At 40.9% G+C, this 14,671-nt stretch overlaps 1 protein-coding gene across 2 annotated transcripts; it reads right to left on the bottom strand.

Annotated features, from left to right (window-relative positions):
- Positions 1–3,116: 3,116 nt before the first annotated feature.
- Positions 3,117–6,528, bottom strand: LOC124465360 (piggyBac transposable element-derived protein 4-like). Of its 2 annotated transcripts, XM_047017098.1 has the most exons (3): positions 4,567–6,528; positions 3,892–4,258; positions 3,117–3,585 (listed from the first exon to the last, which is right to left on the bottom strand). In XM_047017098.1, the coding sequence occupies exons 1-2, from the start codon at positions 6,008–6,010 to the stop codon at positions 3,939–3,941; spliced, it is 1,764 nt and encodes a 587-aa protein (XP_046873054.1). In that variant the 5' UTR covers positions 6,011–6,528; the 3' UTR covers positions 3,117–3,585; positions 3,892–3,938. The 2 variants fall into 2 exon arrangements, with proteins under 2 accessions (XP_046873054.1, XP_046873053.1); XM_047017097.1 differs by having other exon boundaries at positions 3,117–4,258.
- Positions 6,529–14,671: the final 8,143 nt, after the last annotated feature.

The following is a 14,671-nucleotide window of genomic DNA, read 5'->3' as shown; positions in this document are numbered from 1 at the left end:
CAATGAGAAAGTGAATCATATTCATAGTTAGCAGGTTCACTTAAGAGGATTTGCCTCTTAAATTGAAATAATCTATCACAGCCTATGGATGAAAACTGAAATTAGTTTAGGCTCCAGTGTGATTAATAATTGTTCAATCTGTGACCGGTCAGCCAACTTCTGACGTGTAAAAATACCATTAAACCCAAGAAAATACACATTTGCAGAAATAATTTAATGCTGCCCCCTAGTGGGAAGACAAATCCAGTCTTTCCCAAAACAAGGCCTTACATCTGTTACTAGTAGATGAATAAACTCATGTTTTTCTTTTTTTATCCAAGCCCCTACTCCAGCAAGTTGTGTACAGTGTCTCACCTTAGGGTCCCATCACATTAAGAATCACTTTACTCTTCATAAAAGCCTTATGAGTCTCCAATGGCTTTGTCGTTCTGGCATTCGACATGTTGCTTTTGCTCTCCAGCAGACTTGCCAGCACATGGCTGTCGTAGAATAAGCTAAACATGACTAGTCAAAGTGGTTAATCACAATTCCTGTTAGCCGTGCCTTTATCCATCTATTAATCCTATGGTTTTCTAATAGACAGTGTCATTTTTTCCAGGTCCTTAGTGTTAAAGAGCCGGTCTGTCTGTTTATGCAGCCACACAAATGGTCACGCTTTGTTTTTGAAACATTTAAACTGTTCATTTAGGGGCCTAGTGGTTTTGAGTGAATGTTGCCATTATGCAACATACAGGTGAGCAATAGATGGTCTCTTGGCTTATTTCATCTTTACAGAAGGTAATTTATTGAAGTCATTAATTCTGGAGAGAAAGGGGAAAGACTGTGAATGTATGGCTGGTCAGGTTCTCCACCTGTTTCACATTATTGGTGCTTCCATGTGTGTGTTGAGTCACGGTTGCAGCTTGTAGTTAGGGTTGGGTTTGCTTTGGTCGGCCAGCAGGCTTGTGTGGGGTGTCGATAGGTGCAACTCTCCTTTAACCCAGAGGTGAAAGAACAGAAGGGGGAAATTCAGTCTATGTTAGTGTTTCTCGCTCTCTTGTTCACACACACACACTCAAACACTTTCACCTTAGGCCTTAATATTTCTCGAAGGTAGCAGTACTTTTACTGGTCTGCCACTATGAAAACCATTGCTCCCCCTGCCATGTGGAACACATTTAGGGCTCAGGCCTGGAAATCCTGTGTGAATCCAGAACCATTCCTCTGCCTCTGACCCATTCCCTGTTCGAAGCCCTGCCTAATTAGCCTTACTTTACCTTGCAGACAGGCAGTGTGTTTTCACAGACAACTGTCTACTAAAACACACACACGCTGCGTTCAAATGACTCCGTGGACAGAAGACAAGGGCAATAAGAGCTGAAGAAATTGTTCCTCTCACGGAATTACCAGAAAGAAATAAGAAAATATTAAATACCGATCCCTAAAATGAAAGAATGTTTTCACTATCCTTTATCACACACACACACACACACACACACACCAGATGACTGATTGCAGGAGAAAACAATAGCTAATTGTCGTTGGTATATTATTCAACAAGTGCACCATTCTCTGCAGAGAGCTGAGGTAGCACTTCTGATGAAATCCAGACCTTCTATCAATACTCGAGAGCACTGAATACTTGCTCTGGAAAATGTAGCTCTGCATCTTTTATATTGCAGACTCTTTTATCCTGGGGCCAGACCCCTGGGGACAAATAGTTCTTAGTCAGTTAGGTGGCCCCTAGACCTCTCTCTAGTCCCGATGTCAGACATATGGCTTCCGGCTTTGTGTGCGTTGTTCAACAGATGTCATCACTGGGCAAGGCAACCCCAAATTGTGCACACACACACAGATATGCACACATGCATTGGCACACATGTATGTGCGCACAATCACACATTGCTGCACGTACACACGCCTCATGTTAGAAACCCAGTAACATAAACAAACCCACACACTCTATTACATAAAACTGTTAATTTGTCTGAGGTAATCAATCAAAAAATTGTTTGAACTTGACAGGCTTACTGCATGCTTTTGACAGGAAAGCACTCTCAAATTACTTTTTACCCATACCCATTACATTACACAAATTTTTGTAAGTGCCTTCATTAACAAATGAGTGTTTAACGTTTGTGTAGACTAAAGAAAGTGTGCAGATCTGACAGTTCTGCCATAATGACTTGAATCCTGTGACTCTCTGTACTATAGTTAGGTTTACATCCAGGGAAATTGCATTGCATGTTAAGTATGTCCAATAAATGGTCCAAGTAAATCTCAAATAACTTGTTACAACATTGTGGTGTCTAGATATATTGATTAAATACCTTGTTAAGGATCTTATCACTGTATTTTCTGATAAGTACTAAACAAAAAAGTTTTTTCTAGTTTCCAGTTTGAGTTTGCAGTTATCTTGATCTTTATTCAAAGTTTGTTCTCTTAAACGTTCAAATATCCACCTGCCTTGCCATCAGTCCATGCCTGTCACATCTCAGCACTTCCAATGACTTGACCCAGAGAAATAGAATAAAGAAAATGGAAATTAGGCAAGGATAAACAATGATTCACTCACCCATCTGCTATCTTTCAGAATACTTCCCAGACAGACCTGAAATCTAGGTGGAAGGCCTTTCTGTTATTGCCCAGATGGGACCTCCAACAGGTAAAGATAACAATAAATGGTTTATTCCACTGGTTCAACCCTACACTCCCCTCCCTCTGCTCTCTGCTGGACTACCTCTAACTCTAATTTCCTCCATCTCAGCCACTTTCAATAAACAGACAGCGCCTGTTGCCCTCCCTCAAACCTAGAAAACAATCATCATCATTAAGATTTATTACGGTTCAAATACACAGATAATTAAACTACACCAGATCTGTTTCCTATGTTTGTAAGTGAGGGGAATATATCTGTCAGGATCATTTTCTGGTTCCTATTAATAAATGTGGGTCCAAGTACAAGGTTAAACCGACATTCAGGTTTTTGTCTTCCAGTTTTGTTGCTCATGCTTTATTGAAAAAAAATTCTGTAAGAAATTATACTGATTACCCGCACTGAGTCTGTGTAGTATAAGCCCTTTTTGTTTAAGCACATTTTTGGTGGAAAATCGAAAACAAATGTCAGGTAGACAGTCTTGAAGTAATAATTTGTTTTTAATGAATGCTATTGTTACATGTTCAAGGAATAGTCTATGTATACAATTGAAATGGGATTATATGATTTGGATAACTCTGTAGACAGCTGTCATGCTCGTCTGCTTCACACCTACAACAAAAATCTTTATCCAATCAAAACTTGTTAAGACCCCAGATTGAGCTTGTGTCTGTCTAGGTGTAGGGACTCATAACAAACACCTAATTAAAAAAGGTAAAGCATATGATTATTGGCAACAACACTCCAGGGAACTACGACCGGCACCAAAGAGAAAAGAAATCCCAACCTCCTAAACAAACAAACCTAAATACATGTGGTGGCACTCGTTCCTAACCTGGTGTGTTAACAGAGGCCAGTCGCTACATGCCATGGACTATACCAAGTATATGCGACTAAATTAGTAGTAAAGAAAATATATATACACAAGGACAGAAGTACAGCAAACTACACAGAAATTAAGAGTACACAAGTACACACAGAACAGCCGACTCTAGTGGTAACAAAAAAGAGTGACAGGTAAGATGTTGACTGACAAACGGAAAACAGGTGAAGTTTCAATCGGAGATAGACAAATATCCGAATGGATGGGGACAGTTGCATTGATGATGAAGAATGGAGCTGATCAACCAATTACAAAGGGATACCTGAAGTATAAATGAGAGGGAGGGAGAAACAAGAGGGAGACAAAACCACAACACACAAAACAATATGGACACAGACTACAAATACAGATATACAAACAAGTGTCCATAACAGTTCGATGACATTATCCATCCTATCAGTATCTTAAACAACAGATTGCTTAAAAATGTTTCAAAGTATGGTACTCTTCGAAACATGGAAAAGCACACAGGGCTGTCTTGCATGGCTCACACTGGTACTTTGTAACATGCCTTCGCTGTTTTCGGCGTGTGCTTGTCTGGCAGACTTTGCACTGGCGTCTTGTCTTCCTGCCCTGGTTAGCTGTTTGAGGGATCTCGGATGGGAAGTGCCTAGCTTTAAGTCGCAGGGGAGTGTCAATACTAGGCCGGCCTCCAACAGAACGACAACGAACTACGTGGTGATCCATCAGCAGCTCTTTCATCAGTTGAATCCTGAAGTCCCTGTAAGGGATCACCTTCCCTATGGATCAACGAGTAGATAAGAGTGAGTGAAGCAGGTCAATGAGAAGTGTGGCTGTACAACACTGTGACTTTTACATTGTGTATTATTGTACAGTTTCACACCCGGCACCGAGATGTTCTGCACCTCCAAGGCTTGTTTATTTGTTGCCTTCACAATATTATTATTTTGCGTTATCTTGTTATATGTTAATATGTACACATACTAACATAATTGTATTTTTGCCAGTACTTTTCTTTGGTTAATATTGTGAATAGTATTGTTATAAATGTTCATTCAATGTTATCAATGTACATTCATTCTCTCACCTGACAGTTTGCGATGGACAATGTAGCTATTGAGGACAGCGGTGTCAATCAGATGGAAAAAGATCTTCTTATACCACTTGGTGGTTTTTCTGATACACTCCACAAAACTATTGAGCATGTCAGACTTGTCTACAGCTCCCATCTTTTTATTATACTCCACAACACAGGTTGGCTTAATCCTCTTCTCTCCTGTGATATAATCCCTCTTTTTTGTGGGTGACATTGTGGATTTGTGGATGGTGGAAAGAAGGTGTACTTCCCTCTTGTCATGCCACTTGACTGCCAGCTGTTTCCCATTTTCTTTGAACTCCACATCTCCTTTGCTCAGCTTGCTAGTGAAGGCTGGCATCCCCTTCCTGTTTGCCCGCACGGTCCCACATGCCCCAGTGCCAAGAGAAAGAAGGTGCTGGAAAAGTGTTGGATTGGTGTACCAATTGTCCACATATAGGCAATGGCCCTTTCCCAGGTGTGGAGTCAGTAAGGTCAAGACCACAGACCCAGCGATCCCAAGCCCTTCATGATACTTGACATCACTGGTCGAACCTGTATAGATAATCAGGTCCTGAACATAACCAGTGAGCACATCACACAGCAAAAAAAACTTCACCCCAATCCTGTGCTTTTTTCTTGGTATATATTGTTTGAAAGCCAACCTTCCCTTCCACAGCATCAGGGATTCATCAATGCACAGATCTCGGTATGGCACAAACACTCGATTAAAGGCAGAGGTGAGACCACTGTGTACATCCCTGATTTTATACAGGGGGTCGCTGACATTTTCTATTTCTTCATCTACAAAATGTAGGCAACGGAGGAGAACTAGGAAGCGGTCCTGGGAGAACAGAGACGTAAAGAAAGGGGTCATGACCATGGGGTCAGTGCTCCAGTAGTCTCTCAGGGCTGACTTCTTCACAATGCCCATTAACAGAATTACCACCAGGAAAGAGTACATTTCATCGACAGTGGTTGGCTGCCATTTTGCCAGCTTCCCCTTCACTCCTGGAGCCACCTTCTTTTTCAGCTGCAAGGCGTAATTATTTGTTGCCTTCACAATATGCTGAACCAGTTCCTCAGTTAGAAACATTTTGAAGCACTGTGCCTCAGTTTGAGATTCAGGGTGGATTTGCACCCCGCAATGTTGCTTCTGAAACACAACTTCTGGTCCAGGGGGGATGAAATTTCTGGCAGGTCTCCAGCTTCTGGAGCTCACCTGTTCAACTCCACCTGACCCTACAGGCTCTCTGCCTCCATCATCATCAGGAACATCACAGGCATCCTCAGGCTCAGTTTTTACAATGGCTGCAAGGTTGTCGGGCAGACCATCATCATCACTTTCACTGCAGCTTGATTCATTCTTAAAATTACCCTCATTATCAGAATCCAAAAATATTTGTTTAATCTCATCATCTGTCAATTGCTTTCTTTTTCGAGGGTTAACAGACATTTTAGCTTTAGTTCGCTAGATTTAATACACGTGACTATAGCTCTCTGATATCTTTCAATATCACCGTTAGTGTAGGGAAGACCTAAAAGTTAGAGTGAGTATTAGGCTATTAGGTATTAGCTAAATCCAATAGGTAGTACACTGCGACAACAGTGTAATATGCTAATAGAGCTAAACCAAAACGGACAGGGTACACGGTACTTGAAACCCCAAAACAAGGAATGCAATAAATAATATAGGCTATACTAGCCTACTTACTTTGCATATCAACAACAAAAGCTGTAGTCAAACTGCATGCGTTTTTCCAATAGAATATGCTCAGAATTCACAGGAGATATTATTAAGTAGACGGTTTGTTTAGATACGCGACACGTTTAATCGAGACGTTCTGGTTTTCTACGTCATTATCAGCTCAATACAATCCATTGTGGATTTAAACTGTACAGCGAATAGGACAGAATGTACACACGAAGGTCATCGTATCTTGGAGGAAGCAGAAAGGCATGCACGCAGAAAAAAAGACATGGATGCAGGAAGTAGTCAAGGTCGTATAAATATGGTCTTTTTGGACGGAAAATAACCTCAAACCGACTAATAAAAAATGTGAAAATATATAGGCCTGTGATGAATATGACCTTTTCACATTGCATAAATGCATGGTTTTATTTGTGGGGAATAATCGAGTGGTAATATGTTGTCCTTGGGTTCAATCCTTTGTCATGTAATAATAAAGTATAGCAAAATATGTTATATCTTGCATAAATCAGACTAATACTAGGTCACAATTTTGATAATCATGGTAGGTTATAGAAAGAAACAAAGATGTTAAAACGACCGGCGAGAGTTGCCGCTTGCAGAGTGGTTAAAGGGGTCATTGCATGCAAAACTGAGTTTACCTTGTCAAAGTTGAATAACGACAGCTGAGTGGGTAAAATGGACATTCAGTGAACCTCAAAGTCCATTGACACCTCTTTCCTATGCAAATCTCACAATTAAAAAATGTAGCTGTAAAATGGTTGGTTTCGGAAAAGCCTCAACATTTTTGGCTCTGGTCTATGGGGGGTGATTAGCGCCAGGTAATGTTAATAAAACTACATTTACATTTAGCAGACGCTCTTATCCAGAGCGACTTACAGTAAGTACAGGGACATTCCCCCAAGGCAAGTAGGGCGAAGTGCCTTGCCCAAAGACACAACATCAAGGCCGGGAATCGAACCGGCAACCTTCAGATTACTAGCCCAATTCCCTAACCGCTCAGCCACCTAACTGAAAACTAGCAATCGTCGCTACGCCTGACAATCACTGCCTCAGCTACGCCAAGCGTCTGCAATGTCTGCCTCCGCTACTCCAAGCGGCAACAGTAGCGGAGGGGGGGTGGGGGCGGGGGCGCCAAAAACCCCGGGCCCTGCACCAGAGGGGGCCCCTGATCTGTGTTTTTTTTTTCATAATTTCACTCTGGCAACAAAACGTTGACTGTATCCATGGTAGAACATTTTACTAAATATATATAGGCCTACATTTTCCGAAACATTTTTGTCACCCCCATGCTGCTCCAGGAAACCCCCATGGAAAGTTAGAGCGCTTGCGGAGTTCTATCGGGAGGATTTGTCTAAGGCCGATGATGTGGTCTGGTTGACAAATTTGTTACATTTCGTAGGCCACTATTTACCGTGAGCTGAGCATGGAAAAACATGAACTAAACACACACAGCGTCATACCATTTCTTATTGACAACGACATGGACCGTGCTTTCCCCAACCTTGCCATTCTTTATCGTATTTACCTGACATTTCCGATAAGCAGTGCTAAGGCAGAGAGGACTTTCAGCCATCTGAAATTAATAGTTTCTTGCGATCAAGCATGGGAGAGGAGCGGCTGTCCAATTTAGCGCTGCTGTGTATCAAGAGGGACATCGAGATTGACATTAAGAAAGTAATCGCCAGATTTGCTAACGATAAGAACAGACTGATGATGATTTAAATAGGCAATGTCTGCATAGCCTATTCTGCCTTGTAAAACTAGTTAAATAATGTGTTTTGACCTGTGTGTACGCTATGAGTTTGCTAGTTTTGAATATCCCAATACATGTCAGTTCGGAAAATAAAATGTTTATAGTCTAATGGAATTTTAGTTCAATTGTAGCATTCCGGCTGTAGGTGCTTTACTGCAGTGCGCGTCACGCGTGTGTGTTGCGCACTCGTTTTGTAAAAATGGGAGCTTGGTTCGCGCGCGTAGCTAGACCCAAATTGTTGCTGAAAGAATTGTAGTAATTGGTTGTTTATTATAAGTTGTCACTGTTAGGATGACTATAGGCTGATTAGCAGACAGTACTGTCTTTAACTTCAAGTTTGTTGAATTTGAATATAATGTATTTGGCGATGGACGGATCATTAAACCCATTTTATACATGGATTTGTGTAGGCCTACAGTATACTGTGTGTGAGAGATTCTGGGCTATGATGACTGAACACATTTATTATTGGCTAATATGTGCTGTTCACAATAGAGCTTGCCATTGGTTACTTTTTATGGTTATTTTTTATTGCACTGCAAAATATTAACAGGGGGTTAGTTAGTTTCCGCCCCCCCTGAGACACAACCTTTGCTCCGCCCCTGGTCTGCAATCTCTGCCACCGCTACACCAAGCATCTGCAAACACTGCCTCCGCTACGCCAAGCGTCTGCCATTATGTGGATAGCTAGGTAGATAAGCAGCTAAGCTCACCATTATGTCATGCCGGTATTATCATCTAGTAAGACTGGAAGTGACCATTCAAGAGATTACCCATAGCGTTGGATTTACTGCTTCAAATTGAAAAGTGAAGCGATCCTTCGATTAAAGTCAAGTTTCTTAACATCTGTTGTCAATTTTGTCAATTAAAAGTTGTAACTTACCAAGGAGTTTCACCCATTTGTTTTTACTTTGCAACTATAGTTTTAAAAGCCTTCAGCAACTGGATGGCTAGGCAGGCTAGCTGTCAATGGTTTTTAACTTTCCTCACAGCCCAGTCCACAATCGATGTTGGCCGGGTTTCCCAGATTCGTTAAGAAGCTCTTAACAATAAGAGCGTATCGTTAAGAGCTTCTTAACGAATCTGGGAAACCCGTCCGTTGTCAGTTTGCCTGTGTTATCGATATGTTGATTAAGAATATAATAGTTTGGAGAGAAAAAAGTACAAATGTGTATTTATATCCTTCTCAATTACACTAAATTGTTAGTTTACTTGCTGTGCCAACTAGCACTAAATCCCATATTTGTATGTCACTTTGTATAAAAGCATCTGCTAATCTCAATGAATACAAGCCTAAGAACTACTACAACTAAGAGTCTTGTGACTCATGAATTTTCCATTAAAATATGACAATTCTATGAATGTACATCTATACCTCCTGGGGACCCAGACCAGATCAAGACCCATCTAACACGGCACACAATACCCAAACCCAAATATTCTAATTCATGTAATTCTTCAATATTGAATCAAACCACTACAACCACTCCTGACTTGTTTCAGTTTTTTTTATTCAAATAATGATGCCTACACATTTAAGTAATTGTAGGCCTATAAATGCTATTATTGTATGTTCTAAAAGTAACAACAAATAAATCAACAATAACAATTGTATAGCTGCAAGCACTGATGCAAATGAAAAATGGCAAAATATTATAAAAATGTACAATGTAGAAGGTCAAGAGTTGGACAATGAGAGCAACACAACTTCATGTTTGGACAACAACAATAGCCTGAATGGGGATTTGAACTCATGAGCATAAGGTCACAAGTCAGTCTCTTTATCCTCTGCTACACATCAGTAGCCTGGCTGCCAGCCCAACTTCTCCCCGCCCAAAAACTTAAAGTAATCCAGAGCATGTTGATCTTGATTCGTAGTACAGGGCCCCTGGTGTGTTAGCCTGACGTTGTCATACTCATAATTCTAGTCAGAATATGAGTCTGAAAACTCTCCGTTGGGCTGTGACTACGGGGCGCGTTTCAACCGAACTCGTAAAACAAATGCCTCTTCGCTCAATTGGATAGACCTACAACCAATCATAGCAACGTAATATGTTGTTTGTTGAAAACAAATTCAACCCAAGCGCTCTTTCGTGACGTTGTTGATTACGTTACTGTTGATCATCTGTCCATCATTGTATAAAGCCAGCCCTGGCAATTTCATTGGTCCGTCCCGATTCTGTTTTTCTGTAGTTGTCCCCAATACGAGACCCTCCAGACCCAACTTCCCGAACAAATTTTTATTGGGGCGGGGAGAAGTTGGGCTGGCAGCCAGGCTAGACCGAGGTAGCGTCTATCTCCGATACTAGTTTAGCTGCGCGCTGCTCTGTGTAGGCTACTTATAAGGAATTACAAAGAAGAACGTTTTGAATTATAACAAGGATATTGAAAATGGACCACGGTCGTAAATGCTGTGTTCCAGGCTGTACAGGGAAGGGTAACACTCAGTCTTCCCAAGGAGCCAAACATTCGACAGGCATGGCTGCTGTTGTCTATGAGAAGATCCCGGCGAAGTTTGACACTCAATCATTCATTTGCTCTGAACATTTCACTCAAGACAGTTTTGACAACCTTGGACAATTTTAAGCAGGATTTGCTAGGAAGCTGAACTTGGAAAGAGGTGCTGTTCCACCCGTATGCTCATTGCAACCGCAAGCTGTAAGGACAGTATGATGTTGTGCTAACAGTTATTAGCAATGCTAACGTGTCCTGTATATAGCATAGGTAGAATGCGAATGCTAAATACTTTTTTTACACACATCAAATGACTCAAGCTAGACTAGCTGTAGTCGGCATTAGAAGGGAAGCTTCCGAAAAAATTGCCAGAAAACGAACAGCAGTCTGGCTTATTACTAATGCCTGTCTAGATTTGAAAGAACTGGAGAAAGGCAGGTCCTAGATACAGGATACGTTAGCATTGCTAATAACTGTTACTAGTAACACATAGACTGTAGGCATGTAGACTAAACTAGTTTAGCTTGCTAACGCAAGAGCATAGGTAGAATGTGTGATCATTTAGCCTAGTTTATTGGCAATGGGGCTAACGTTGTTTCATGTTCCTGACAGTGTTTCATTCAAATAAATAACCCGTGTTATGTAAATCTACAATTCACGATGCACGTTTGTCCAGATCTTTGTCAGGTTATTTTTCAGCAAGATATCTAGAGCAAGCTAACTGAAGCCGAGTTGAATCACGATATGGTTTGGTTGCTAAGCTGTAGCCTAACGTTCTACCCACCTAAGTCAATCCAGTTTGCTTCAACAACAGAAGTGGAAACAAGTAATGTTATAATTTCAAATGATATGTAGTCAATCTGTTGAAAACAGTGTTGTGCAGACACAATAGATTTATTTGCGCGTCTTTATTTCAAGTCTCCACCTTCGTTGTTTCAGTGAGTGCTGCTGTTGGCCGTGTTGCGTTTTTGCTCCCCAGCGTCACTCGTTGAAAACCAACCAATCAGCACGCAGCTTATCTAAATATTAATGAGCATACCATAAAAGGAGAAAAGCTAGTGTTTTTTCCCGGGAACATTTCAGAGGATCTATTAGGAGGCATAGAACAGCACCCGGGCCATTTTCAACCCAACCAATGTTACATAACCTAATCGGAGACCTTAAGGAACAGTGTGAAATACCCAAAAAACCCAGTCAATCGCCCCTTTAAGGCCAACAAGTAAAAGGTTGAATTGCCGGAATTAGTCCCTTTTGTAGGATATTGTATAGCTACAAAAGGCCTATAGAACAATGACATTGAGAGTGTGTGAACGTGTGGCTGTGATTGAATTGTTTGTAATGACTTACTAATGGTGGTGGTCACAACATAAGACTCAAGTCCTTAAAGTGCTCATTTCAAATATGACTCAATTGATAAAATTGCTATGGTGTTAAACTCAGCAGGAAGCGGAACTTCTTCCTCCCCCTGAGCCTAGGACCTCCACTTCAAGGCCAAGACAAAGACACAAAGTAGAAGCAATGAACCTTGAAACACAATAGTCAAATGGACACCTTCAACTTTGTCAAAGTGTGCCTTGGAAAGGGACAATGTTCTTTATTTGTTTCAGGTTGGAGCAGACAATGTGAGGGCCCTGTATAAAAGAACCCTGGAGCTCGATTATAAAAGGCTTTTAATTATAAAAAACAAGGCTGGAGACAGAAAAACTGGAATATGAGAAGAGATAGTACATGACTGAATGAATGACACTAAACTTAGTTACACTTACATATTTTTCTGTGTTCCTAGGGAAGGGAGAACACATGAGGATGTATTTGTTAAACTTTTACGTTTCGGTCTTTTTATACCTTTTTGTGGCTTACCTGTTGTGCCTTTTGAATCTTCTCTGGGGGTTTTCACCACTAATCTCTTTCAATGTCCTATTTATTATTTTTGAAAAATGCTGTAAAAGTGAATGAAACATCAAAATTCAATGAACGTAGTAAAATTATCATTTATGTATCACTTGTGAAGAGCTGTGTACAGATACCCATTGTTCTTTTTGGTTTGAAAGGTGTTCGTTGAAAGAAACCCACATTTCTGATATGTAAATTATTAGGAAATGGGTCAAATCAACTCAAGGACAAGAGGGTTAAGGGGAGACACCCCAGTGAATAGGGATAACATATCAACATGAAACCTCCGCAGTTGATAACTAATAGTAGGTCAAATATTGTTTTCCTTACTAGTTTCCTGTAAATGTATGTTTAAATTAGCAAATTATTAAGTTGTAAAATATGATATCATTTGCATACATTTCCAGAACGGAAATCAGAACATTGAGTGAAAAATCTTGTTTAATTTTGTCAACATATTAGAGTCCAAAGTTTTTACAAAGGGCACTTTGGATATCTCTTTTTCATCACTCCATTAATCAGAATATGGTGGCAACAGCCATTAAAGAAAAGGCCGTGTTCTTGCTCAAGTTCTCCGCATCACCCACACTATAAAAGCATCCATAGCGAAATAACGAAACGCTATGCATATGTGGGACTGTGAGTGCACAGCTTCAATGTGTCGCATTGGCAACATACGGCTCAAGAAGCTGGCAATATACGTAATGCCCTCTGCTAAGAATCTATATATTTTTAGAAAGATACTCATGAGGGAATGCGAAAGGGTTTTGTCGGTCTCTGGCTTTGAAAAGCCAAAACATTGGCTCTGAAAAGCCGGTTCGTCTCTGACCTCCAACTTAACCTGCTCCCGACCAGGTTAGCCGTTCAGCATGTGTTACCATGGCTATCTACCCCGGTAACAAGTGATCCACCGTCGTAGACAGAAAACCCTGGGCTGAACCTGAAGTTACCTCGTTAACGCCAAATCTTGATTCGTAGTACAGGCCCCAGCTGTTGAGTTTTTATGTATAGAAAGGGCAGAGTATTACATTTGGTCAGATTTGGGACAAAGGTTAAGAAACCGTAGACATTTCAATGACAAATTGCATGAAATTGCACATGGTACTACTTCAGAATGATGTAATCTCGAATCCAATAAGGTTTGAAAAAACATCAGTCAAAATGATATTTGATTTATTGACACAAAGATATTGAGGCAATATGGACATTCACATAAATACACCACTTTCAGCCATTTTGTATTGCATTTCTTATTCCATTTCACCCTATGTAAAGACACATCTGCCCACACACAACTTCCATCCATGCTGTTTCCCTCTCTCCCAGCACAGGTCATGCCAAGGGAGTCAGGTGGCTAAACGGTGAGGGAGTCGGGCTAGTAATCAGAAGGTCGCCAGTTCGATTCCCGGCTGTGCCACATGACGTTGTGTCCTTGGGCAAGGCACTTCACCCTACTTGCCTCGGGGGAATGTCCCTGTACTTACTGTAAGTCGCTCTGGATAAGAGCGTCTGCTAAATGACTAAATGTAAATGTAAATGTAAATGCCAAGGCAGAAATGCTGCGGCGGCGCATTGAGGTATAGGGGTAGTCCAGTAAACATGCCTCCCACAATTGACAAATTTTCCCCAAGATGGCTGAAAAACAGCAGATATTGCAACTGTTCTTGAGTTGATCTCTTACTAGAATGTCAATGCACAATTATCAATAGTCATGTGGGCAACTTGGCTGGGGCAGAGCTCATATTCAGCTCCTTGCAAGATTAGCCTATGGCAGTACAGTAGCCAACTCTCTGGTCTGATAAAATACTCAACATGCACAATCAGGGTGACCAACAAGCTTATATTAACTGATAAACAATAACATTACATACATCTAACTGAACAAACACAACAACTGAAACCCTTGTACGGCTGTTGTAACCGCACTATTTTCCACAAGTCTTTGCCTATTTGACATACCGCACTGCATGCTGGGTACCCAAGGGGCGCTGACACTGATTATCTAGCTGTGCTCCGACTGTGTGTTTTGAGTATTAGCTTTGGTCAGCTTTGGGACAAAGGTTAAGAAACAGATGACATTTCAAGGTAAAATTGCGCATGGTATATCAGAATGATGTCATCTTGTTTAACTAAACAGATAATCAAAATGATGACAGGCCAAATGACTGTGGCTGGATTTGAAGCTGTGACCTTGCTCGTTCCAGTGCACTGTCTTAGCCTACTGAGCTATTCTCAGTGTTGAGAACCATTGTGGTACGTTACTGTATAGAAAAGTAAGCTATTTGTCCTGTGGCAAGCATTAT

This window comes from Hypomesus transpacificus, unplaced genomic scaffold, assembly GCF_021917145.1.
Source record: "Hypomesus transpacificus isolate Combined female unplaced genomic scaffold, fHypTra1 scaffold_48, whole genome shotgun sequence".
Lineage (NCBI taxonomy): Eukaryota > Metazoa > Chordata > Actinopteri > Osmeriformes > Osmeridae > Hypomesus > Hypomesus transpacificus.
Note: the sequence above shows the minus strand (reverse complement) of the source record. Positions and strands in the feature narration are given on the sequence as shown.

Coding starts and splice junctions, on each gene's coding strand:
- LOC124465360 (XM_047017097.1), bottom strand. CDS start 6,010: ATGTCTGTTAACCCTCGAAAAAGAAAGCAATTGACAGATGATGAGATT. Junction 4,259..4,566: donor TGTCCATCGCAAACTGTCAG/GTGAGAGAATGA, acceptor GTTGATCCATAG/GGAAGGTGATCCCTTACAGG.